This window comes from Penicillium cosmopolitanum, assembly GCF_028827165.1.
Source record: "Penicillium cosmopolitanum strain IBT 29677 chromosome Unknown utg000008l:1.0-4398992.0:1.0-4402845.0, whole genome shotgun sequence".
Taxonomy (NCBI): Eukaryota; Fungi; Ascomycota; class Eurotiomycetes; order Eurotiales; family Aspergillaceae; genus Penicillium; species Penicillium cosmopolitanum.
In genome coordinates, this window is record NW_026622678.1 from 1,751,760 (window position 1) to 1,775,382 (window position 23,623).

Sequence of the window (23,623 nt, forward strand, 5' to 3'; positions counted from 1 at the left end):
CCGATTGCCGCATGGAGCGCCGCAATGACTGGATAGAAATGAAAGCAAACAGCGCGAATCCCAAGGTTACTAAATAAATACACCAAATAAATATAACTAAAAGACAGACACGAATGAGTAGTGTACCCCGATTACTGCCCCCCCTCACGAACGAAGCCCGCGTGCCCGCGTGCCCGCGTCACCGGAAAATGGGGATAGTCGACATCGAGTTGCCTCGTGATAAAATGGTAGTCTGCTCCCGTCATTGCCGTCCTCATTGCGATCCCATGTGCTGTGGTCTTCCACCTAGGTCCTACCCCATCAAGCGCCGCAAGCCACTTCATCAATGCGATTTCCCTGACCCTTGCGATGTTCCGGTCGCGTTCAGCGAAAGACATAACACCAGCTGCCGCATCGGCTCTGTATTCATCCACCGGTCCATCCAATTCAACTAGTGCTAGCCTGGCAATACCTGCTTTAGCCCCTGCAATCCCATCTGGTCCACCCGCCATAATTTCCAGAGTAGGTTCATACTTCATCATCATATACAGAGAAGCCGCTGATGTGGCGTCCCATTGTTGTACTGCATAATCTATCGAACATGGGAATTCGTTAGGCAAACCGGCTGGAATGCAACAACGCGCTCGGAAATATTCTGTTCGTAATTTGAACGATCCTGGTCTAGGAACCATTGGACTATATTCGGTCGTCCACACAAGATTGCCTCGGAAATCCCATTTCGCCCTGTCGTACCGCATATATGATTGGGCTGAACCGGAGATGTCTTTAGCAGTTCATCCAGGATCAAATGCCCTTCAGGGTTGTGAGCTACAGCCTGCCAGCATGTTTCAACCGTATGTCTCATTGCAGGTACGGTTGGAGGATTCTCGCCAAAGGAGATCTCAACAGCATGTCGCCGAGCCCATTGGAGAACTCGAAGATTTGCAACTTTACAAAGTTGCCAGCGGGCGCGAAAACCTAGCTCAGTAAAAACCACTGGGCATGGTCTCGCCGTGGCTGTTCTTTGATGCCAATTCGCAAGTGACTCTATTGCTGGTGCCCAAGACTCCTGGTCAAGCGCGAGCTGAAATATCGAACTGATACCAGCACCACCGCCAAGGGTATAGGGTACAAATGGAAGGACGCCAGGGGCAGTAACACGACGAGCGAAAAAGTCGACTACACTTTGAGCATCGGGGAGTTCCGTCTCGTCAGTCGCTTTAGTTCTTCCCATTTGACAAAGAGCGACGGAAATCAACGCAAATCCAACATCATTATATTCCAATTCTCCTGTTACCCCGCCTGGTAAAAGTCCATAGTCCTGCATACATTGAAGACAATCATAACACGAGTCAAGAATTGCACCGGTGGTGGCATCCGGTTCTCTACCCACGGGACCATCCCAGTTTCCTGCAACCAGCGCAGCTCCTGGTGGCAAGGCACAGAAAATCTCGAGCTTCGGTCTGATTAACGCTTGTGTGGTAGGGAGATTCATCCAAGCCGCTACTCGGCGTGTGACGGCTGCAAATCGACGCTGGTATCTCGGTAGCAGATTTTGACGGAAACCGCAGAAATGATAATGCCAGAGATCTCCCTCCTCGTTGTTTCTCGTTGCGATCCCAAGTTTCATTAGCAGGGCATGCTCCAGATTCGCGTCTGTCATGTTCTCCAGTCCTCGGATCCATCTATCATCGAAGCGAGGGTGGCGTGTTTGGTCATCAGGGCGGGCGGGCCAGGTATGTGGCGGCATATTTGATGACACTAGTATATGATCCTTCACGTCAGGAATAAAAGCGTTACTAACTGTATCCAGAAGTTAGGAGATTATTAGAATCCGTCCCATAATTGTTCGCTTTATACTCGAGATTTTCTTTTACTCCAAAGAAAGATACTTCGAGGAGTCGAGGTGAAAGAACTCTTTCATCCAAAGAAAGAAACATGGCGACACCGTGGAATAATACCTTCTTCGTTTGATTCATTGAAGAAATCTTACTCGAAATTTCAAGCCTCATTTCATGAAGTAGGTTCTCAGAAAAGGGAAGGTTTTACCGAGTTCTTACAAAATAATCACGGATCGATCTTTTATCAACTGGAAACTTCCGTACTTCATTCTCGAAAAACCCTAGCTGAGCGCCTATTTGGATATCAACACTCTATCACCAGACAAAGAAATTGCACGGACGTGCATTTTCCTGCTGCATTAGAAGCCTATAGCCCTTGTTTGATTTGCATTAAGTAAAGACATTGACTCCTCGGAGGGATTGCTTAACATATTTTCTCGGTTTCTCGTATTGTCATCTTAGCGGTTCTAAATGTTGCGACGCTCTATAGCGACAACTGGCTCAGTAGTCGGTCTTTGATTTAATAGCTTCGACTCTTCGGTACAGTTGCGACGACGCATAGCCATTCTCTCTTCTATGTAGAAGACAATGCGTGGTTGATCTCAAGCTGCAATGGGACATGAAAAAACTTAAATACCCACAAACTCTCCTATCTATTTGAGAAGACCATAATATCTCAAAACGCGAACTGGATGATACTAACCGTAGAAAGTCCCATGATAATTTTGTCTGAGTTGACACAAGACCAGTAAGGAGCCGAGGCACGGCGATACAACAGTGGGTCTAAAGAACCACGGAGCAGCAATTACGCCGACGGGTATAGATGAAAATTGCCAATTTCGAAAAAGGTCGCAAGCTTCTCAAGAGGCACGAGAAAGAGTAGAATATATGGGGCCTGATAAATCCGTTTCACGCCATTTCGTAAAAGATGCCATCTTTATATCAATCGGAATGTTCCCATACCGGGGCCAACTTCCAAAAATTTCATTTAAAGCATTTCGATTTTATAATAGGAAGAATCTGATCCTCCGCATAAAGTTATCGCTGCTAAAGAATGGAATAGTTTGCAGGTGAATAATCATTCCGATAGTACATCGAATCGGGTTGTTGATTGGCCCGAATCCCATTTCTATGGTGTGCTACAAATAGAGGTATTGAACCGATTATACTAGCCTCATGCTAACCAGAATTCCCGCAAAAGAGCTATGCTAACCAGTTGGTTTAACCTTCTGATTGAGTTGTCCTTGGCATCTTCTTGAAGCCTTCACCGCACGTCCAGCCACAATATTATCAAAAATTATACTACAAGGATTGAAGGGGCGTCGGAATCACAGCTGTGGACAATATCCATAGAGCTCAGTCCCAGTTAGACTTGTTAATTGTCCTTAACATACGACCAACATTATGTCTTCGGCAATAGGCCGCTTGGTATCATCGAGGGCCTGCCCACCGTATGTGGCTCTTTTCATCCCCCCCCCCCCTCCTTACTAGTGTGACTTTCTCACTGACCCTCTAATGTGTATATAGACCCTCAAAGGTACCGACCATTCAAGTCACGTTCGGAGGCCAAAAGGTTGATGTCCCAAAAGGCGGTTACTACGATCGCTACCGTATGAACCCGAACCTCGACAATGTAGCCCTCGATCCAGCGGTCGGCGCCGACCTGAGCTTTTTCTCGAGGACGTCAAAGAAGCTGGTCGATTCGAGAGTTGGTCAGATATACGCGCCCAACTTCTATTATCGCACTAGCAGTGTCCAGCTCGTCTTTCTTGCCCCCCTTGGCCAGCTCAAGGGTAAACTTCCATCGCCTTTGGAACCCATCACTGCGTTACCCGGTTACGGTTTGGTCGCGTTGACCTTTTACTCGTACAAGGTCTGCGATAATGATCCTTATAATGAAGTCTCTGTCGCCATAATTGTCCGTCAGCCGGGTGAAGTGAGTTACAGCACCACCCAGCTGCTCAGCTCTATGTGGAACCGGACATTCTACGGATACGTGCTGGCTCTACCAGTCGATACTGAGATTGCTCGAGTACGAGGTGTATATGGATACCAATTGCCTAAATGGCTCGCCGATATTAGTCTTGAAATGGAAGACGAGATCATCAAGGCCAGCATCATTGGGGCCGATGGGACAGCGGATTTGACACTGGAATTACCCCTTCCAGCTATGAAGACTATTACATCGCAATCGTCAATTGGGACCAACAACGCCATCAACAAAATCGACGGAAAATGGCATCAAGTGAAAGTTCAGACAAACCCTCTCCTGGCAGCACAATCTCTTTTGCCAAGGAATGTGAGCCTTTATAGGGGTGAAGGTCCGCTAAGCAAGCTCCTCAACGAATTGGAAATTGGGACCATTTTACGAATGGACGTCCTCAAGGACGCACAGATGATCTTAAACATGCCGACTCCATTGAACGGATTTGACAGTGTCAAGCTTTGAATTTTATTATCTCCAATGCTGATATAGTGGGCCCTGTATGTTACCTCAAACGCTGAGATCCGAGGAGATTGTTTAAGACACTACTTTGAGTTCAGTGTAAGGTATTTTCTCAATGTGATATTAAGTGTGAGGCAAGTACAATGAAGACCAGAAAACATGTAGTTAATTCCTTGAGTAAGAACATACACAAATTCTTGGTCCACATGAATTCAAGATTGGTATACCCGAATAGGCTATATGCCATTGACCATTTTCTACTCTATCCAACCCCGCGGTATCCACCAATCGGTAATTTTGCATAGGTGAAGCCCTGCCCAATGTTAGGTCCTTAGAAAGATGGCTGCAGTTACCGCAGACAGTCAGATCAGATTCGCGGTTCAGGTGAAGAGCCGAATCAATTCTTTAACCCCTCACCAAAATGCGAGTAGCTTCCATATGTACTTCCCTTCTGCTATCCCAGTGCTACAAAACCCTCGGTTATCTCCCAAGCTCCCCATCCACCCATATTCGCCTCGTTAGCACTTACGCCTACTAAGTCACGATGGCCAAAACACTTGCTGACCTCCGTCGCCCGGATCTTCTCCAAACCAAGGGCTTCGTCGATGGAAAATGGACCAGCACGCCAGGTAGCGAGACATTTGACGTGCTGAACCCAGCTTCGCTAGAGAAACTCGCGATACTGCCTGAAATGAACGCTGCCGATACAGAAAACGCGATCGAGGCAGCAAATAAAGCATTTGCTTCATTTCGCAAAACAACCGCTCGGCAACGCGCACGCTGGCTGCGCCGGTGGAACGACCTTATCCTTGAGAATATTGACGATCTATCACTAATTCTAACTCTGGAAAATGGCAAGCCCCTACCGGAGGCCCGTGGCGAGGTAATTTACGGCGCATCCTTTCTCGAATGGTTTGCAGCTGAGGCCGAGCGCACCCATGGTGAGACGGTGCCTGCTGCGAATCCCAACCATCGCATTCTCACAATAAAGCAACCCATCGGGGTTGCGGCGCTGCTGACGCCATGGAACTTCCCAATTGCCATGATCACACGCAAGGCCGGTGCTGCCCTCGCCGCGGGATGTACAACTGTTTGGAAACCCGCAGGAGAAACTCCACTGACCAGTCTTGCTCTCGCGCTGCTTGCACAAGAGGCTGGCCTGCCGAACGGCTCTATCAACGTAGTGTTGACCCTCAACAAGGTCGCTGAGGTCGGGCAAGCAATCTGCGACAACAACATCGTACGAAAGCTCAGCTTCACTGGCAGCACGCGTGTTGGAAAGCTGCTTGCTCAACAGTGCGGTCCAACACTGAAGAAACTCTCGCTTGAACTGGGCGGGAACAGCCCGTTTATTGTCTTCGACGACGCCTCTATTGATCACGCCGTCGAGGCCCTTATGATGGCGAAATTCCGCAACTCTGGTCAAACCTGCGTGACAGCAAACCGCATATTCGTTCAAAAGGGGATCTACAATGCCTTCTCGGACGCCATGCTCAAGCGCATGCAGTCGCTGCAAGTTGGACCGGGAGTCCAGGACGGCGCGACGATTGGTCCGCTTACGCACGAGCGAGCGGTAGAGAAGGCCACACAGCATATTGAGGACGCAAAGCGCCTCGGCGGGAAAGTGATACTGGGCGGTGCGTCGGTTCCAGGGTCAAAGGGCTATTTTATGCAGCCGACGCTTATTCGAGATATGAACCCGGAGATGATCACTACCCGGGAGGAGGTCTTTGCTCCTGTGCTGGGGATGTACCCATTCGAGACGGAAGAGGAGGTTATCGCACTGGCAAACAACAGTAATGTGGGACTGGGCAGTTTCATAATGACTGAGAACATGTCGAGATGCGTTCGAGTAGCAGAAGCCCTGGAAGTCGGCATGGTTGGAGTGAATGTAGGCATGTTAAGTGCTTGTGAGAGTCCGTTTGGAGGTGTCAAGGATAGTGGATACGGGCGAGAAGGGGGTACTCAAGGCATTGAGGATTACCTTACAGTGAAGGCTATTCTCATGGATGTGAATCATTAGCAATTTTGGACTGAACAAAGTGGGAAGAGTATGAGATAAGACCCAGTGGATGGAAGAAGAAGTCGATCCGGTGAGAGTTGGTGGTCTGCATTGGACCCTGAACGACTGCTTGAGGCAACAAAGCGTTAACAGCAATCAATTCCAGTAGTTAGTTCTATTTCCAATTACTAGTACTCTCGGGAACTGGTAGTTATCTGGATACTAGTGAATAATTTACGAATTAGTTCCTGGCAAGAACTACAAATTCACTATGCCCAGGTGTACTTCTCCTTGTAATAGCAAATATTCACTTCAAGTTGTATATTACGCTAAACAGACCATTGCATAGCCAGTCTATATTGTTTATCTGCAAAGAATTTGGTGTAGACCCCTTTATCTCCAGCTATGGCTTTCTAAGCGAAAATATCAAATTTCCTGCCGCTGCTGGAATCCCCTTCGTTGGCCCTTATTCTTCTATCAAGGCCGTGGGTCTCAAGCACGAGATGAGGGACATTGCCAAAACTGCTGGTGTCCCGGTGAGACTATTTTCTCAAGCATTCACGTACGAACAGCCCTTATCAAACTGAATGTGATGTGTTTCTGGTAATAAATCCAACACCACATACGCTCGCGTGATGTTTCCACTTATTGTTACTTAGCTTCTGGCAGGACGGAATTGTACCCATGGACCTTCGACCGCGGCAGTGATAAATCCCTTCAACAAGTATTGACAATCATTGCGTGCGCCCCCGCAGCACGAAAGCCCAGGCGCTAGCCTTATATCATATCGGAAAAGTGTCCGTGCAATGGTGATGTTCATCTCCGCCCACGCGAGTCTCCACGCAACACAAGACCGAGGTCCATGACTGAAAGGGCAAAATCCTTCCCTGTTGGTACTTATACTCTCCCCTTCCGCATTTTGCCCCCTTGAACGGACGAGCCATCGCTCCGGGCGAAACTCTTCAGGATTGGAGAAGTGTCTTGGGTTCCGATGAAGTGTGTAGATGCATGTGCCGACTGTGATTCCGGCGGGGATAAATTCCTGGTCGATTTGAATCCCACCTTCTTGGACTATGCGTGGAGCGGAATTTGGAACGGATGGTAACAGACGTAATGACTCGTTGATACATGCCTGGAGGAATTTGCACGAGTTGAGTTGCTGGCCCATGCGGATCTCACTTTCGTTGCAGAAGGTCATGCGGAGCTCCTTTGCTAAACGTGAAAGTGCGGCTGGGTGGTGGGCCAGGAGAAAGAATGCACCGCTCAATGCAGCGGAGGTCGTATCCGAACCTAAAATCTCACAGTCAAGTATGTCAATCCAGATCTTCTAATAGGCTTCACCCCTGAGAGAAGAGATTCATACCGGCAGTGAGCAGCATGATGGACTCCAGCCAAAGATCCTTCTGGGTAAAGCTTAAACCAGTCTTTGGATCAGTGGCATTCATCATATTGTAAATGAGATCCTTCTGTTTGATGTCGTTACCAAGGCAGGCCCGTAACTCCGAGCGCTTGCGAATCCATGTCCCCGCATTCAGGATATCTCTGAGCTGTGACGCCATGAATAGTCGATCTATTTTAAGATTAGTAAAATTGGGTTGCATAATGCCCTAAAGAAAGCAGGTTAGAGAAGCCTACACCATCCGTTGTATGGAATAACGTACAATAGCGACTCTTTGAGAAAGCTTCTGTATGACAGAAGGGAACCATCGCAGCTCAGGAGACTTCAACATGTTGAAATGCTCGCCAAAGCTAAGGTCACTGATGATGTCAAATGCCAACCAGCTGCAGATTGATGCCATTTCCTTCGGGTTTCCCCATTCCTCCTCGCCTTTGGTACCATTCCGACCATTCTCAGTGCTATCCCAGAGTAGCGAGATAAAGTCATCTATTCTTGGTATGAAGCGGTCTTCAACAACCCTCAGGCCTTGATCGGAGAAGATCTGGGACATGATGCGACGTTTGAAGCCATGGACAGTTTTATCGGTGGCAGAGATGGTGTTGGGAGTTCTTCGACTAGCGCTCATGGCGGCATAATTCTCCGGCTTGCGGACATTGGCTCGAGTGCTGTAGATCGCGTTCATCCCGGAGTGTGTATTAAAAACAAGACTGTTTGGTCCAAATCGTACAATGTCTCCTGTGCGGACAGTCAGAGCCTAGGACACAATCTAAGAAGCGAAATCGTATCTGACCATATTTCTGATGCCATTTATAATATTGGATATGGAGATCTCCTCTCCAGGCAAAAAAGGCAGGGTACCAATTGGTTATAGCTCCCAAACGAGGACCAGGGTACTTTGCCAGCGGGTGAAAAAAGAGGCGGTAGACGATGATTGCAATTCCCTGGAGATATTTGGGTCAAAACAAGGGATTTTGCTTTCGAAATTATCCGGAGGATCTTACCCATAGGGGCGCGGAAATAACCACAGCCAGAATCAATCTAGACATTGTTATGCTCAGGCTTGCAGGGTTCGCATGAAAGTTGATGAATTGAATCAACAGTATGTATCACAGTAAATCCCGACACCAGGGGTTGGATTTCTATTTCCTAGGGCATCAAACCTTCCCAATTAACACACCGCAAGTAGGGTTACGGCCCGGGTATTTCGCATCACAGGGTTGACCGACAGATTACTAGTATTTTTGTCTATACTATACCATAGTGGAGCCTTACTTCAGACCGACGAGGTGGATGATCCAATTACCTCCAAGATTATTATTTATTCGGCCTTTTCGTCGGGCTGAGATCAAGGACCTCAGCTGCGCCGCACATCCAAGGCCCACTAATGGTTCAGGGAATACAATTCTAGGAAGGTTTTTTAAAAATGATCGGCGACGCAAGCAGAGTCAGCAAGATACTTGGGAGTGAATCCGTGGATCTTAGTGGTTTAAGTTTAAGACGTTTACAGATTGAGCCGATTTTAGGAATAGGGTAAATTAGACAGGTTTGATGACGTGAATATAAGATCTATACTCCGTATGTAGATCCAGTTTGCGTAAAAATATGGAGTAAGGTTCCGGTATTTGGGCCAATCTGGTAAATACATAGGGCGATGTTACAGCTGGGCTGAGAACATGTGAGTCTGATTCGTTAACTAAGACATAGATCTACGATGCAGATGTCTTGGGATATCATCAATACATGCCGTGGCAGTGCACTTGGGCCGGACAGACCGTAAATTCACCGGAATTTCATATGTCTATTTGACTTTTTCTGTTGCAGCTTAGGTGCATCTTCCTTACATTTTATGATAACAAACCTATACTAGTCACAGATCTACGCTGCCATGATCGGCCCGCGTAGGTTCGTAAAAGTGATGTGTGATTTGTTTATCCCGCTTCTGACCCATCCCTTGCTTGACCCTCAGGTCCTGACAACTGTCATTCCCCTTGACAGCTGCTCCGAATATTTTTTCTTTCGGTGGTTCCGATTGGAGACTTCATAATGCCTGTCGCAGTTCCAGCCCTAGCAGCACCTCCGGTTATGTACATCCACCCATTACCTTGATCGGCAATAATAACAGGCGTGGTCTATCAATTGGTGGACGTAAGCTCAGACATGCTTGATTAGCAAGGTCCGAGAACTAAATCTAAGGCAGAGATGCATCGCCAGTGACGATATGAATGTCTTAGGAAATTATACAGGCCAATACTGGTGCGCGAAGTTCGTGTCAAATTTACGTGAATCGATTTTGTTGAGCTTATCTTCAGTTTTGTCTCCAGCGCCCAGTTCCCATAGCTCCCGGGTCTCGAAACACTATTTTAAATCCATACAGTTGAAACTCGACCTCGATATCTGTTAGTAGACACGATGGAAAAGCCGATCCGGTCTGAAGTTGCAGCCTCATGTGGGGCAAGTCTAGATCCACACTAACTCTAGGGCTGCCAGCGGTCTGACCAGAAATATTAGTTATGGGCTGGGTTGGTTCCGATACACTAAACATCTAAACACGGTCCGTGAGCGTTCGTGGCTGAGATGATCTACATTGTCCTACATACGAATATTTCAAGGATCCTTGATTTTACCGCTGATGACTCGGAGGCTTGTGCACACGTATCCCTACTAGTCGTATCGAAGTAACCAAATACTATCAATTTTTCAAAACCCATGCCTTTAGATGGTATTGCCTACGGTACTACTAGTATAGAACTCGATTACTCTGACTCGGAAGGGCAGGCACTAGTAACGGTAGTGCAGATTTGGAATCTGATGGGCATATATTTCTCACTGCCAACACGCAGACCTTCCTTTCTACCAAGTTTCGCCCTTTGAGCAGCCGCCCAGATTCGGTTCGTAAAACTTTCCTTCCACTTTTACTACGGAGGTTGTACGTCGAATATTATTTCGCTCGCTATGGAAACTCTGGAGAAAGGACATCAGAGTCCTGGTGTCAGTGAGTCGACGTTGGGAAGTCTAGTATCTGGCCTTGACAATGGCGGGCCTATTACTACAGTGGGAACCAGTTACGATGTCGCAGGCAACCATTCAAAAAAGAGCACCAACGATAGTGATCAGGAACTTCAAGTTCCTGACGCTCGTGATTGGAACATGAAGTACAAACTCTTTGTCTCGCTCAGTGCAATCTGTGCATACTTCGTCATGTGAGTCCATCTAGCTATCAATCCAAGCTTGTCGGCCAATATTGAATAGACGCTGACTTGGCTCCGATGTGTTCCACCAGTACCCTGACAACGTCAATTTATATCGCAAGTATCCCCGGAATAATGCTCGAATTCCGGGTCAGCCAAACATTGGCCATTGCCCCCATCACATTCTACGCAATCGGCTTTGTTATCGGACCAATTTGCACCTCCGCGCTCTCAGAGGAATTTGGAAGACAGTACATCTATAAGGCTTCTCTATTCTTGCATCTGGTGTTTACCATTGTCGGTGGTTCTGCGCAGAACTTTCGGACTTTGGCCGTTGCCCGGGGTATCTGTGGGATTGTGGGTTCACCCTGCGTGACTGTTTTCTCGGGTCTGTTGAATGATCTTTGGAAAATGCCCGAGGATAAAATGGGTGTCACCTTGCTTGCTATTACTGGTATCATGGGTGCAGTTGCGAGTGAGATTGGACCTCTTGCTGGCGAGGCGATTGTTGTAGACCGTGATTGGCGCTGGACTTTTTGGCTGACTGCCATGCTGGTGGGGGTTTGTTTCTTAGCTCTGGTCTCGGTTCCAGAGACTTATAGGCCTGAGATCAGGAGGAAGATGAGGAATTTACCCCGGAAGAATTTGTGGCATTGCCTTGGTCCTTCTCTTGCGCGTCCCATGCAGTTGCTCCTGCTGGAGCCGATCATCTTCCCCACCGCGGCTATTGTCGCTATGGGCCAGGTTGTGGTTTTCGTGTTTTATGCGAGCTATCCTTTGGTTCTTGCAGAGGTTTATCAATTCAGCCCTTATGAGGTTGGGTTGGCTTTCATTCCATTGATCATTGGTAGTCTACTGGCAATGCCTATCATATCAGCGGTGATGAAGAGAAGGGAGAAGTCCTCGAATCCCCAGCCCGAGGATTCGCTTCCTGCGGGGAGTATCGCAGGTATCCTGTTACCTATTAGTCTTTTCTGGTAAATTATTCTCTCCGGAGCACTTGAATCTCTTCTTTACATTATGCTAATGCAGATGAATAGGCTTGCATGGACAGCTCGAAGCAATATTCATTGGATATGTCCCCTCCTTGCCGGAGGCCTCTATGGGCTAGCATTTGCGCTATCACAGGTACGTATCAGGCTATATCAGCACTTCAATCTTGCGGATGGTTAATAAAACACAGTTGGTCTACCCGCTCTACAAAAACGAGGTCTATGGAGCCGAGCTTGGGGCTTCCGCATTTGCGGTCGACGTCGCAATGCGGTACACGTTCTCATCTATCTTCCCTCTCTTCACCATTCAAATGGTTAGGCGGATTGGGTTTGACTGGACCATCTCGCTTTGCGCGTTCGTCCTGTTCACACTGGCGCCTGTTCCTTTCGTACTTCAAAGGTACGGGCCAACGTTGCGGGAAAGAAGTCGCTATGTTCCGAAGACGGGACAGAGCGCTCTGCGAGATATGTCAGCATGATATTCCATGTCTGGAACAAGCTATATACGGAAAATAGCTAAGAGTGAAAGTACTAGTCTATAATGGGCCAGAAAAATGCGGTGAAGGTCACAAAATGCGGGGAGCGCTACTAGTATATGCAGAGGGGAGGAAAGTAGATCGCTGGAAAAAGTGATTTAATACTAGTACCACTAGTATGCATTTGTCCTTGTCACTCCTAGTAGCCGCTTCTTTCTACTAATATATATCCTTTTTTTGGGGGACTCCTAGTACTTAGCTCCGTGATTCTGATAAGCGCTTCGCTTGGAAATGGAACGATCAAACTAAAATTGATTTGACACCCCGTATTATCCAAGCCTTGCGTTTTGATCCAGCTCTGCAAAAGTAAAAGTTTTCCAGTGATCTCTGGCACGCTTCTTGGTCAAACGAATCTGGCCACCCATGCTTGATGCAATATCAAAATGAGCCCTTGTTCACGATGGTCACTCCTTTGGCCAAAAGAACAAGAAACCGAAACAATATCATCAGGCATATTGCAGATCATTAATTATTAACAGAAAGATTCTTTTGATAGCGGACGCCGAGGCGACTAGCCAAACTTCATGATGGAACTGCTCCTTCAAGGAGTAAACAAAGGCAAGCCTGAGCCTGTCTAGCTCGAGAATACAATCCAATACTTCCATCTCTTCTCCCTTTTGTACAGGACGTATAGTAGTTTCTTTAGTTAAATAATACTTATTTACACCTCAGATTTTGGCAAGGACCAAACGGAACTAGGAAGCCTCTCAGTCACCTCGCAAGCTTTCCTTTCGGTGGCGGGTCAGTTAGTTCTTTACATAAATGTATTTAAATAACAATCAATTCCACCGATTTATTGGAATATTTATGTCCCCGGGATCCCAGTTCGTAAATACACAACGGTTAAAGATAGGAGTGAGAATTACAAGTTGTCAGCGACGAAAGCCTCTATAACTTCGATCACTGAAACTCGACTACAAGCTTCGTGCCTCGGCCTTCTCCCTTGCGAAGCGTCTCGAGGCCTTCAAAGATTTCCTTGAATCCGCCCTTGATCGTTGTGATAGGCGGAGGTCTCACAGCGTCAATGCTCAAAGTGGACAAATTACCATAGAAATTGGTAAGAATCTCACGGTCTGTCAGAATCACCGAGAACACGGGTCCAAGAGGCGCCATAAGCTGGAACTCACGACCGAACACAGTATATACCATAAGGAAAGTATAAATCACGTTTGCCTTCTTTGATTTTCCTTGGTCAAGTAGCGTGACCACCTTGCCCTCTCGTAACACATCAGCACAGAAGGCGGCCGAACTGCCTTCGGAAAAGCAGTCCAAAGCTTTTGTGATATTTGGATAGGCCTTCTTGATTTCTCCAATAGATGCAGAGGTTCGGTAATCATATACCGCATCGGCACCATAACGCTTTGCGAGGTCGAAAGAACGTGGCGAGGCCGTTGCCACAACTTTATATCCTGCTCTCTTAGCTAATTGAATAGTGAACAGACCAACGTTCGAGCCTCCTGAGTAGATGAGAATGGTCGGTTGGTCACCCTGAGCGCTGCGCCCGTTCACAATATCCACCCAGGGAATATCAAGATAGGCAAGACTCAGCATCGCGGTGGCTGCGGGAACTCCGTAAGTGGTGGCTTGCCCTAGCGTCATTTCATCAGGGACCTTCCAAGCCAAATCGCCATCAACTTTCAAGTACTCTGCGAATGAGCCAATGTCGGGATATAAGCCACCGTGAACAAAGCCTGCGATTCTGTCTCCGACCTTCCAGCGCTGTCCCGAATTCTTGCCGACCCGAGCCACCTCGCCCGCATAGTCGCAGCCAATAGCGGAATTGCGTGGGGAAAGAAAATCGATGTCTTTGAAGTCAATCGGATTGAGCGCGACGGCCCGCACCTTCACCAAGACCTCATTATCAGTGATGCTTGGAATCGAGACATCCTTGACTTGCGCGCCTTGCCCAAGCGGACTGCCGAGAGCGAAACTCAGTAAACGCTTCGGCAATAATCGATTTGCGATGACTGCTTTCATCTGGGTGGAGGTATAGGCTACCGAGTAGGAGAAATAAGATGGGAAGTGTTTAACAGGCAAGGCCCTTGTGTGCAGGACTGGGTTGTAAGGAAAATATTGGCGAACAACGTTAGTGCGGCCAGCGAACGAACAGAGCACTTAATTGTAAAGCTCTTCCCAGAAGGCTGCTTAACAGGTCGGGTGAACATCAGACCGACGGGACCAAGGGATGTCCCGCGTTAACTCGCCAGCTTAAGATTAAAGAGGCCCAGGAGGCGAATTTACGGCTTGGTTGAGGGTCAATATGAGTGGTGGCCTCGGGCCGGGAATGATGAGTCGCCTGCCCCGACCGTGCTAGTACTGAGCAATCTAGTAATCTAGCTGTCAATCACTCACTCATCTACCCGATTCCGAATCTGGGAAGGGATTGCTGATCTTTTCCCTAGCTTTCTGTTCGAGACCTTTTTGGTGAATATGCTGACCTCAAACTAATCCGACCCGACAACCAAGGACAATGATGGGCAGGTTGCGGAAATTCCAGCGTTGAAGCTCGGGCAGCCGGCTGGTTGACACTTGCCCTATAAAATATACAGCCTGTCCTTGTCTCATGAGATACCTTCTGCCAGAATTCTTCCTCAAGATAACTGATTCAATCGCAACTGCTCTTTCATGTTGCACAAATCACTACAATGACGACCCTTCAAACCGTCCCGACTTCTTTTGTGTCCATCAATGGACTGAGGATCGCTTATAGGCGTTTCGGAGCAGGCAGTCCATTGCCTTTGGTCTATGTCAACCATCTTCGTGGTAGCATGGATACACTCGATCCGCTTCTGTTTAATAGCATTGCCAAAGGCCGTGAAGTCATTGTCTACGACAGTGCTGGCATCGGACACAGCGAGGGAACTGTGCCGGATTCCATTTCTGAGATGGCCGACGTGGTTGTCAACCTGCTCGCCACGCTTGATATTCCAAAGGCCGATTTCATCGGCTTCTCCATGGGCGGTGGCATTGTACAGTACCTCGGATATACGTACCCTCAACTTGTCAACAAACTGATCCTGGCCGGCACTCAACCTGGAATCGGTGAAGGTGTGACTTTGCCCCCGCGGGAGGTACTGGAAAGTGCTGGAGCAAACATAGAGGAGCCACCAACCGAGGATGGTATGATGTACCTTTTCTTCAACTCCTCCGAGACCAGCCTTTCCCTCGGTCATGCATGGTGGAAGCGAATCCACGAGCGAAACATTGAAGGTGAACCGCGGAAGGCATATCTTACCGGAACCGGGACTCAGTCGCAGCTTGCTGCGATCTTCAAATTCACCACTGATACTCGCAACTTCGATCTTTTGGCAGAAATCAAGGCCCCGGTTCTTGTCACCAACGGCCATACAGACATTATGTCGCCCACTGCAAACAGTTTCGTGTTGCAGCAGAAGCTCCCCAATGCCCAGCTGCATCTTTACGCTGACGCAGGGCACGGGCATCTCTTCCAGGTGCCTGAGCTTTACGGGAAGCAGATTGAGCTGTTTTTGAATAACTGAGTCTGTTAGTCTTATTCAGATCCATTGTTGTATTGCATCGGTTCATGACTGGACAGTGGTTGTCTGCATGTCGAGGATCGAGGACATAGGCCGTATAGGATCGTTCCAGTCAACCGTCGAGATTCTTGAGGAAGCGGCTGGTGCTATGATTTGCAGCTATATTACTTCAGCATCCAATATGTATCATTTGCTTGGTCATAATGAAATTGAGCAGTCCCAGCTCTTCTAGAATAATACTCCATTGCAATTATCTCTTGAATATTCCTCAATCTGCAATATCAGAGGTAAGATTGCAAAGACTGGTCAGTAAAATTGGGCAGCAAGCCCCCGGGCCCTAACTCAAACGAATAGAGCATAGTAACACATAGAGACATTACATCCTTGATTCTCTATTTATCTGGTAGGTAGTGGTTGCAGCTTTACTTTCGAATCTATTCCTCGAGCTTCGGACTACAGTCCTAACGCCACAGGCGATTACATTGATAAAGAGTAAAAGCACCACCATCGATATTCAGGTCGGTTTATTCTGACTCTGAAGAGTGTTCTGTATAAATCGCCTCTGGGGACAAAGAAGAACGGACACTCTAAGGTGGTTGGCTACTTCAACACCGCCCCACGCGACTAGACATGATCGATGTCAATATGTCCTTGTTCTTGATGACAGCTCAGTCTTGATTTCACTCCGGCATAGCGATATATTCTCAACATCTCGGATTGGGACACGAGACGCCTCATTATTCAAGGTCTTAAAGTCGGAACTCAAGTGCCTCGATCTATGTTTCAAATTCTGCACATTGAAAGGTCTACTATACTGCGTTTATCAAATGTCACCTGTGAATAACCAAATTTAATTGCGTTTAGGATGGATTAAAACTAGCGAAAAGTATTTGAGATCTGTTTCCAAGGTTGTCCCGCTAGAGTATCGAGGAGGTTAAAGATAAACGAATTCTTGGAAAACAAGATGGAGAAAAAGCGCAAAAAGAAGGAGAACACTTGCGTAGCCCGATTGTATCTGTGAAAGAACACTTTGAATAGAGCAACTTGAACAAAATTAAAGTAAATCACAAGAAAGGACCACAAAATAACGCACGAGAAATATTACTGCTCTCAAAACACAGAAAATTACGGAAGCGATTAGTTTGTCTTCTGACGATCCTGTTCGGTCTTCTCCGCGTCACGAATCTTGTTCGTAATGTCCGGCATGTGAGCGACAGGACGAAGCAAAGTATCCTGTGTGCGCGTGTAAAGTTAGAAGATTGAATGGGATGGATGCCATGAGTCGAGGGAAAATTCCTACCCATACAGTTGACCAGCCAAATGTCGAAGCCAGCCAAGTCAGCAAGGCCCCTCCCCCTGACCAAAGATGCTTCTTGGGGCTTGATCGGATTGCGTTGTTGACCACGACCTCGGCATATGAATTGACATCCATGGCATTTTTCTCCATCTCAGTCCCAGCCAATGCTGGCTCAATCACATCCTTTGCGGGGTAATAGAGAGAGTTCTTGGGTAGACGAGGTGCACTTGGAAGATTGTCGAAGAACTTGGTCCTAATTGCACCAGTAGTGATGAGGATTGCGCGGACTCCCCAAGGAGAGAACTCGATACGCATCTGATCGGTCATGATGGCAACTGCAGCTTTGCTTGCATTGTAATAACCCTGCCATGGAAAAGGCATTTTGCCAAGCACTGACCCAATGTTGACAATCGTTCCTTTGGAGGCAATCAAAAGTGGCGCAAACGCCTGAGTGACGGTAACGACAGCAAAGACGTTAACATCAAACATTCTCTTGGCAATTGAGACATCCGAATCCAATAAAGGCATGCTATAACCTATTGAAGGGTCAGTGGATTTTCACAAGTAAACTGCTTTGAACCCGTGAGATTACCTGCGCCTGAGTTGTTGACCAGGAAGTCCAAATATCCACCCATTGCAGCCTTCACGGTTAACGCTGCTTGCTTGATTGACTCCTCGTCAGTAACATCTAGTTGTACAATGTCAAGACCCATGTCCTTGAGATGTTGGACTTTGGCGGTGTTCCGAGCGCTGGCAAAAACCCGAAACCCCTTCTTGTGGAAGGTCTTTGCAAGAGCGTCACCTATCCCACCTTCACTGCAACCCGTAATGAGAACTGTCTTCTGACCCATGTTCAAGTTTTTGATGAATGATATGGAGCACAATTTTCAAAGATTTGCCGCGAAGTCAGATATTTGGGATACAAGCGAGATATAATATAAAATATGCACGCAGTCCCAATCCAACCTTGGAAGAGGAATCAAAAGGAACTTTAAGGAAGGATGGATTTCGGGAGCGTCCAACTACGCCTGAAGACCGACAACTCTACAGTTCTTCCATAGTAGATTAGCAATCATGCGCGCATCAAACCCTCAACTGATCGGAGATCATTCCAATAGTAGCAAAGGCTGACCCCACTTGGGTGCCAAGGTCAACTCGGGTCGATGACGAGACAGTCCCGGTTCCATTTTGACCTTGCCCGACCATGGATAAAGTTAATGGGAACCATCCTGCAACACTGAACAGCGATCGCTGATATCCCGGAATTATTGCAACTGTTCGAGGCACCCACTAAATCAAACCTTACTACATGCCATCTATGCACCTGTATGATCGGGTGCAGTGAAAAAGGTCGCCGAGAGACAGAGTCGGAGACTAGCGCTTTCGATCTGGAATTCAACACTTCTATCAGGTACTAGGACTTATTTCACTTTTCGCGATATGGCGGTTTTCTATATACAGCAAGATCCGGTGACAGAGACAAACAGTACGTAATGAAGCCTTATTGTTTTTCTCCCCTTTCTTTTTACACACTTGTATCTATACAAGAACCAAAAACGATTACGGTAGTCCATCCATATAAATTAATAAATTCACACAACAGTCGAAACGTGCAGGGCCTCCTCCACATCATTGCGTTGGAACCCAGGTGTGCGACCTAGGCAAACTCCTCTGCTTATCAACGCTACCAAGGTCAGAATACTGAATAGTAATGGACCAGCAACGGACTTACTTGATATGAAACGTGAGACATTGATATTGGTCTGCACTTTCGAGTATCTTGTTGGCTCACCAGCTGACGCAACCAGGAGCACATTCTTATCTTGAAGATATCCCTTCAGATCTTGCAAGTCAAACCAATCACCTTCTAGTTGCTTTCGTAAGTCTTCCTTGACGAGTGATATGGGGTCCTCCACAGTTCCCCATCTCTGGTAATGAGGGACAAATGCACCCATGCTCCTGTCGGGATAATGGGTTCCCGCGCCCCCCAACCTGAACAGGGGGACTTCCTCCCATCCATCCAGCGGCTTTTGGCTTGCGTGAGCATATAATTCCGCTTTAAAGTAGGATGCCAGGCGTTCACGACTCATAATACTAAAAATAATCCCAAAGGGCCTCTGGAGTTGATCCAAGCCGATTGACGGATTGCATAGAGCGAGATGTCCCTGGTAGAGAGCTGCTAGAAGCAGCCTGTCAATGAATTCGGATACCTCTAAAACCGAAATTCCTGATGAAGTGACGGTATATGACATGACAGTACTGTTAGGGTTATAAAATTCAATGCCATCCATGGGCAGGTGGAGGGGATGTCGGGTGCCTGGCGGTTGACTGTGGGTCCTTGTAAGGCTGCTGGTGAGTCAATTGTCTTATTAGAGCTATTAGGGACCCTTGTCCCGTCGTCGAGGCTTGCTTCCGATGCCATAGAAAGGAAGATCTTCATTGTGTCACGTAGATTCGCTGTCAGGGCAGGATGTGACCTAAGTACTCCACTTTGGACCAACTGCGCACTAAATGACAGCATAGCAGAGCTCATTTTCTCCATTGAGGTCTCCAAAAGGGAGATGCGGCTCTTGAGGCCTTCAAACGTGGCTTGTTGTCGTGAACGATATGCACGTTGTGCCATGCGAGTTTGCATGCGACGACGCTGTCACCAGGATGGTCCGGTTAGAACGCTCAAAACATTAGTGGAGGTCAACTGATACCATACGAACCTGTCCAGGATTTTCCTCACTATCACCAACAGCTTGAGGCGTTCTATAGTTATTCGCTGGTGTGGCCTTCTTTGGTCCATCTCGCTGGCGTTTCTGTGGCCGTGGTGTCGTCGATTTAGAGCCGGGTATTTGGTTTGTGTTCGTCCGGTTCAAGTAAAACGCGAGCTCAAGGGCGGAGTCGTCAGAATTTGGTGATGGCGTATTACTTTGAGCATTTCGTGAGTCGTATGATTCGGACAGGGGATAGGAGCAGGCTGAGAGCAATGAGTTGATATCAGAGGTCGCCGATTCCTGTAATAATGGGTGGCCGGATTCGGGTAGTGATGTGCTTTGACGGAAGTCTTCCCAATTAAAGAGAGGTAGGTCGCTAGCTAGGGGCAGTGGTACTTGTTGGTCCATGGCGTGACGAATATGATCACGAATAGAGTCAAAGCGAAATCAAGCGATAGTCTGCCTGCCAGGGGGAGAGACTGACTGTATTGTTCTCCGACCAGCGCTACCTGATCTCAACCAAATAATAGGATTTCAGTAGTAGACAGTCCGTTTCAAGATTAGTGGGATGAAGGCTAATTCTACCTTGGAAGATGTACTAAACTTGCCCTGTGGAGGCACAGTTAAACTTTGGCTCGGCATGATCACTCATCATTCCGACCCGTTTTAAATTGATCACACAACGAATAAATAATTACAGAACAACCTACTTGCTTACTAATAATGAGCCTCGAGACCATCTGTTGGGTTAAATTTGGGTGGCAGAACCACTGAAAGGAGACAAAATGGTGCAGATTGAAATACTCGTGGTAACTCGTGACTAGACACCTTAAAGTGTCCGCACACACGAGCCTTGCCTTGCCTTGCAGCGAATCCAAGAGTAAACTCCTTAGACTATGTATGAAAGGATTTATCAGTTGGCGCCAAAGTTGGAGCTGGTGTCGACGCAAGCCATCCACCAACGATTGAGGCAGCACTGTGCTGACAGGCAATGTTGGTGTAGGATTCAATAAACTGTATTTACATGTGTACGCATCAGGGATACCATGGTGACATGCCAATCCCTGCTGCTGTGCCTTTGCTTCTAAGATTTTTTTGGACGTTTAATTGATTCTCACATCGGTAAATGCGTTGGCACCTCTTCCCTCTGGTGGAATATTCTCATTATAGTATTTCAATATTTGAACCTACTTATAATTAATAAACAACGGGCTAGTAATCACTTTCTCACTACTCCATTCCCGACCGACGAAATAGACAGAGCGGGACTTTTCAGAGTTTGGAGGAAGTGAGATGGTTCCCTTCACTCGCCGAGGCAGATTGAGGTCTGGCACGGCTTCAATTCGAACAAAAAGACCCGCACCACCTCGGATTTCAAGCAATTTGCCATCAGATGTGGCCGCGACTTCCTCCAGAGTTGTTTCAATGTTGAAGTTTCGTTGAGGCTTGTGTGGGTTTCCAGCCAAAGGGTCTCCGACTTTGACGTACCCATCAAGTGAGCCAGAGGCCGTTACTGTAGATGGTGTCTCGTTGCCTTTCAGGTAAATATTAACACCGTCAATGTCACCGCTTGTTTTACTCGAAAATTCGACAGTATGGTTTCCAGAAACTCGAGCAAAGTCCTCTGGATTGTCCTCAAACCCACCAAACGGGTATACCCTTTCCACTATAGCGTCCTGGGATAGTGTGATTTGGCCCTTCCAAACAGCCTCACGATAACGGTCATACAATCTTGCTCCGCCCCATGTGATTCTCAATATGGTGGGTGGGCTGTTTTGATCCTCGGACCAGAGCCGACGGTTCCAGATCAAACCTGATGCATCGAACGCTTCAATGGACGAGAAGCCTTTTTCCCGAGGAAATGATAGTCCAAATCCAAGGCCTCATCAGAAGAAACGTCGACTTCGTCACCCTGTAGAGCAATGCCGTCTTTGGTTTTAGCAGAAACAAGACCGACCAAACGCTGCCCGGTAGTTGCAAAAGTATGCCTCGATCTTAAGGAACTAGCCACCGTACTTCGATCGAGTCGAGGTGAAATAATTCCCGTTAGACCTCCTCGGGTACCAAATACTGCAGTGCCAGAAACCCCTCCACCACATCGGCCACGGTGTTCATCAGAATTGGCAGATACTCCAAGCTTCCATCCTCGCTGAACGGCGTCCTGAAGGAGCCACTCAAATTGCCCCCAAGCACTGCCAATCTCGACTAGCCGCTCGAGCTTAGGATGATGCCAGGAAAGATTGCACCGACGTCCTCCGACGTGAGGAATAAGGAGATGTTTATCGGCATCTCCAGCATAAGTGGCGTACACCTCATCCAGTGGCCAAGCTCCCGGCACGAGATCCTTCGGACCATGTTCGGACCATTCGAATGAACGTGCGACGTTTCCGTGTCGATCATAAGGGAACTCCGGAGGATGCTCCTCGGGGTCCTCTAGGAAGATGACATTGTGGTCACCCCCAGCCGCGGAGTTTCCACACCACTCAGTACCAGGGTAGATGATGAATTTACCGGGCTCATTAAGTGCCTGGATGAGGTTGATTGTGGCGTCCCAGCGCTCCTTAGTGATCTGAAAGTCATTTGCTGTGTACCCAAGAACGTCTAGACCTGCAATCTCTCGACCGTAGGAGAAATTGTATGCAGAGTTTTCGGTACCAACGGTATCATCCGAATGAACGTGGAGATCACCAAACAGAATCTTGGGAACGTTCAAGTCGGAGGACACACTGACATGAGAAATGCTTGATTTCAGAACGGGCCCGTCTTTGGCGTTCAGCGAGATATACACTGTGTAGTCACCTTCAGCAGCTAGCTGGATGTCAGAAAAGATAGCGTTTGTCCAGCCCGGTTTCGACATTGCGAGCTCCTTTTCGAAGAGTACTTGGGAGTCATCCGTTGAGACCTTCAGCCTGAAAACCATATCTTGAAGATCGCGAGTCACATTTCCCCATTTATCTTCCGCATGGGCATGGATTGCGAATGGTACATTAGGTTGTACTAGTCTCGGCGAAACAGACTGGATGCGGGAAGGTGGTCCAGATATGATGTTCCAAGAAAGATCTGGTTGAATTGGAGCAAATCGACTATTCAAGTGATGTCAGCGTCTTATTATCCATCACGTTACAAAATCTCCAACCACTCACGAGGTTCCAACAGGATCAATGTAAAATCGCCATCGGAAGTCCTTTTCTATGAAGGTTTGTATCCGAGTGCCCTTTCCACCAAATCGGCGATCACCGAGTCGAATACGGATACGATCACCGGGGTTCAGATAGCCATCTTGAATATCCACAATGACAGCTTTCTGGAAAGGCCTCTCATGGCCCTTTTGATCAAAACGAATTCCCAGTGACTGGACCGTTGCGGCTGACTGTCCGCTAACAAGCTCGTTGGGCAAATACTCAGCGCTCACATAGTTGTCCTCGGTGGGGTCTGAGGTCTGGAAAAGAGCCCAATCCTAGCAGTGATATTGTTAGTTGACTTCCATCACAGCTAACAGGCCCTGTTCTTACAGAGTAAAACTTGAAGGTGGCTTTAATCCAGGCGCCGTCTGCAAGACCCGATGCCCCGACCTCATAATCTAGAATAAGCTCGGTCCATTCACCAGCGACCAACGTAGAGACGTCACTCTTCACGCGGCCGAGAAATGGGAGGCTCTTCGTGTACTCATACAGCCCTTTAGGGGCAAAATACTCCCCGACTACCTGTTGTCTCTCCTCAATTGTAAGGTACTTCATGTCGAAA

The 23,623-nt window shown here is 47.6% G+C and overlaps 10 protein-coding genes across 10 annotated transcripts; 4 read left to right on the top strand and 6 right to left on the bottom strand.

Annotated features, from left to right (window-relative positions):
- Nucleotides 1–571: 571 nt before the first annotated feature.
- Nucleotides 572–1,729, bottom strand: N7509_007226 (uncharacterized protein; the record flags this gene model as incomplete). The annotated part of the gene is made up of 1 exon (XM_056631863.1): nucleotides 572–1,729. One exon carries the CDS (start codon nucleotides 1,727–1,729, stop codon nucleotides 572–574), a length of 1,158 nt encoding a protein of 385 aa, XP_056487414.1.
- Nucleotides 1,730–3,224: 1,495 nt separating this feature from the next.
- On the top strand, nucleotides 3,225–4,269 carry N7509_007227 (uncharacterized protein; the record flags this gene model as incomplete). The annotated part of the gene is made up of 2 exons (XM_056631864.1): nucleotides 3,225–3,271; nucleotides 3,348–4,269. 2 exons carry the CDS (start codon nucleotides 3,225–3,227, stop codon nucleotides 4,267–4,269), a joined length of 969 nt encoding a protein of 322 aa, XP_056487415.1.
- A 541-nt stretch (nucleotides 4,270–4,810) lies between these two features.
- N7509_007228 (NAD-dependent succinate-semialdehyde dehydrogenase) lies at nucleotides 4,811–6,289 on the top strand (the record flags this gene model as incomplete). The annotated part of the gene is made up of 1 exon (XM_056631865.1): nucleotides 4,811–6,289. The coding sequence occupies one exon, from the start codon at nucleotides 4,811–4,813 to the stop codon at nucleotides 6,287–6,289; it is 1,479 nt and encodes a 492-aa protein (XP_056487416.1).
- Nucleotides 6,290–6,923: 634 nt separating this feature from the next.
- Nucleotides 6,924–8,349, bottom strand: N7509_007229 (cytochrome P450; the record flags this gene model as incomplete). Its single annotated transcript, XM_056631866.1, has 3 exons — nucleotides 6,924–7,558; nucleotides 7,632–7,875; nucleotides 7,930–8,349. 3 exons carry the CDS (start codon nucleotides 8,347–8,349, stop codon nucleotides 6,924–6,926), a joined length of 1,299 nt encoding a protein of 432 aa, XP_056487417.1.
- Nucleotides 8,350–10,619: 2,270 nt separating this feature from the next.
- On the top strand, nucleotides 10,620–12,326 carry N7509_007230 (MFS general substrate transporter; the record flags this gene model as incomplete). Its single annotated transcript, XM_056631867.1, has 4 exons — nucleotides 10,620–10,867; nucleotides 10,948–11,832; nucleotides 11,896–11,983; nucleotides 12,039–12,326. The coding sequence occupies 4 exons, from the start codon at nucleotides 10,620–10,622 to the stop codon at nucleotides 12,324–12,326; spliced, it is 1,509 nt and encodes a 502-aa protein (XP_056487418.1).
- Nucleotides 12,327–13,283: 957 nt separating this feature from the next.
- Nucleotides 13,284–14,360, bottom strand: N7509_007231 (zinc-binding alcohol dehydrogenase family protein; the record flags this gene model as incomplete). The annotated part of the gene is made up of 1 exon (XM_056631868.1): nucleotides 13,284–14,360. One exon carries the CDS (start codon nucleotides 14,358–14,360, stop codon nucleotides 13,284–13,286), a length of 1,077 nt encoding a protein of 358 aa, XP_056487419.1.
- A 668-nt stretch (nucleotides 14,361–15,028) lies between these two features.
- On the top strand, nucleotides 15,029–15,883 carry N7509_007232 (alpha/beta fold hydrolase; the record flags this gene model as incomplete). Its single annotated transcript, XM_056631869.1, has 1 exon — nucleotides 15,029–15,883. One exon carries the CDS (start codon nucleotides 15,029–15,031, stop codon nucleotides 15,881–15,883), a length of 855 nt encoding a protein of 284 aa, XP_056487420.1.
- Nucleotides 15,884–17,017: 1,134 nt separating this feature from the next.
- On the bottom strand, nucleotides 17,018–18,028 carry N7509_007233 (SDR family oxidoreductase; the record flags this gene model as incomplete). The annotated part of the gene is made up of 3 exons (XM_056631870.1): nucleotides 17,018–17,113; nucleotides 17,181–17,713; nucleotides 17,770–18,028. 3 exons carry the CDS (start codon nucleotides 18,026–18,028, stop codon nucleotides 17,018–17,020), a joined length of 888 nt encoding a protein of 295 aa, XP_056487421.1.
- A 741-nt stretch (nucleotides 18,029–18,769) lies between these two features.
- Nucleotides 18,770–20,287, bottom strand: N7509_007234 (bZIP transcription factor; the record flags this gene model as incomplete). The annotated part of the gene is made up of 4 exons (XM_056631871.1): nucleotides 18,770–18,861; nucleotides 18,910–19,523; nucleotides 19,679–19,821; nucleotides 19,889–20,287. 4 exons carry the CDS (start codon nucleotides 20,285–20,287, stop codon nucleotides 18,770–18,772), a joined length of 1,248 nt encoding a protein of 415 aa, XP_056487422.1.
- A 1,399-nt stretch (nucleotides 20,288–21,686) lies between these two features.
- On the bottom strand, nucleotides 21,687–23,616 carry N7509_007235 (uncharacterized protein; the record flags this gene model as incomplete). The annotated part of the gene is made up of 3 exons (XM_056631872.1): nucleotides 21,687–22,962; nucleotides 23,023–23,336; nucleotides 23,392–23,616. The coding sequence occupies 3 exons, from the start codon at nucleotides 23,614–23,616 to the stop codon at nucleotides 21,687–21,689; spliced, it is 1,815 nt and encodes a 604-aa protein (XP_056487423.1).
- Between the last annotated feature and the right edge of the window lie 7 nt (nucleotides 23,617–23,623).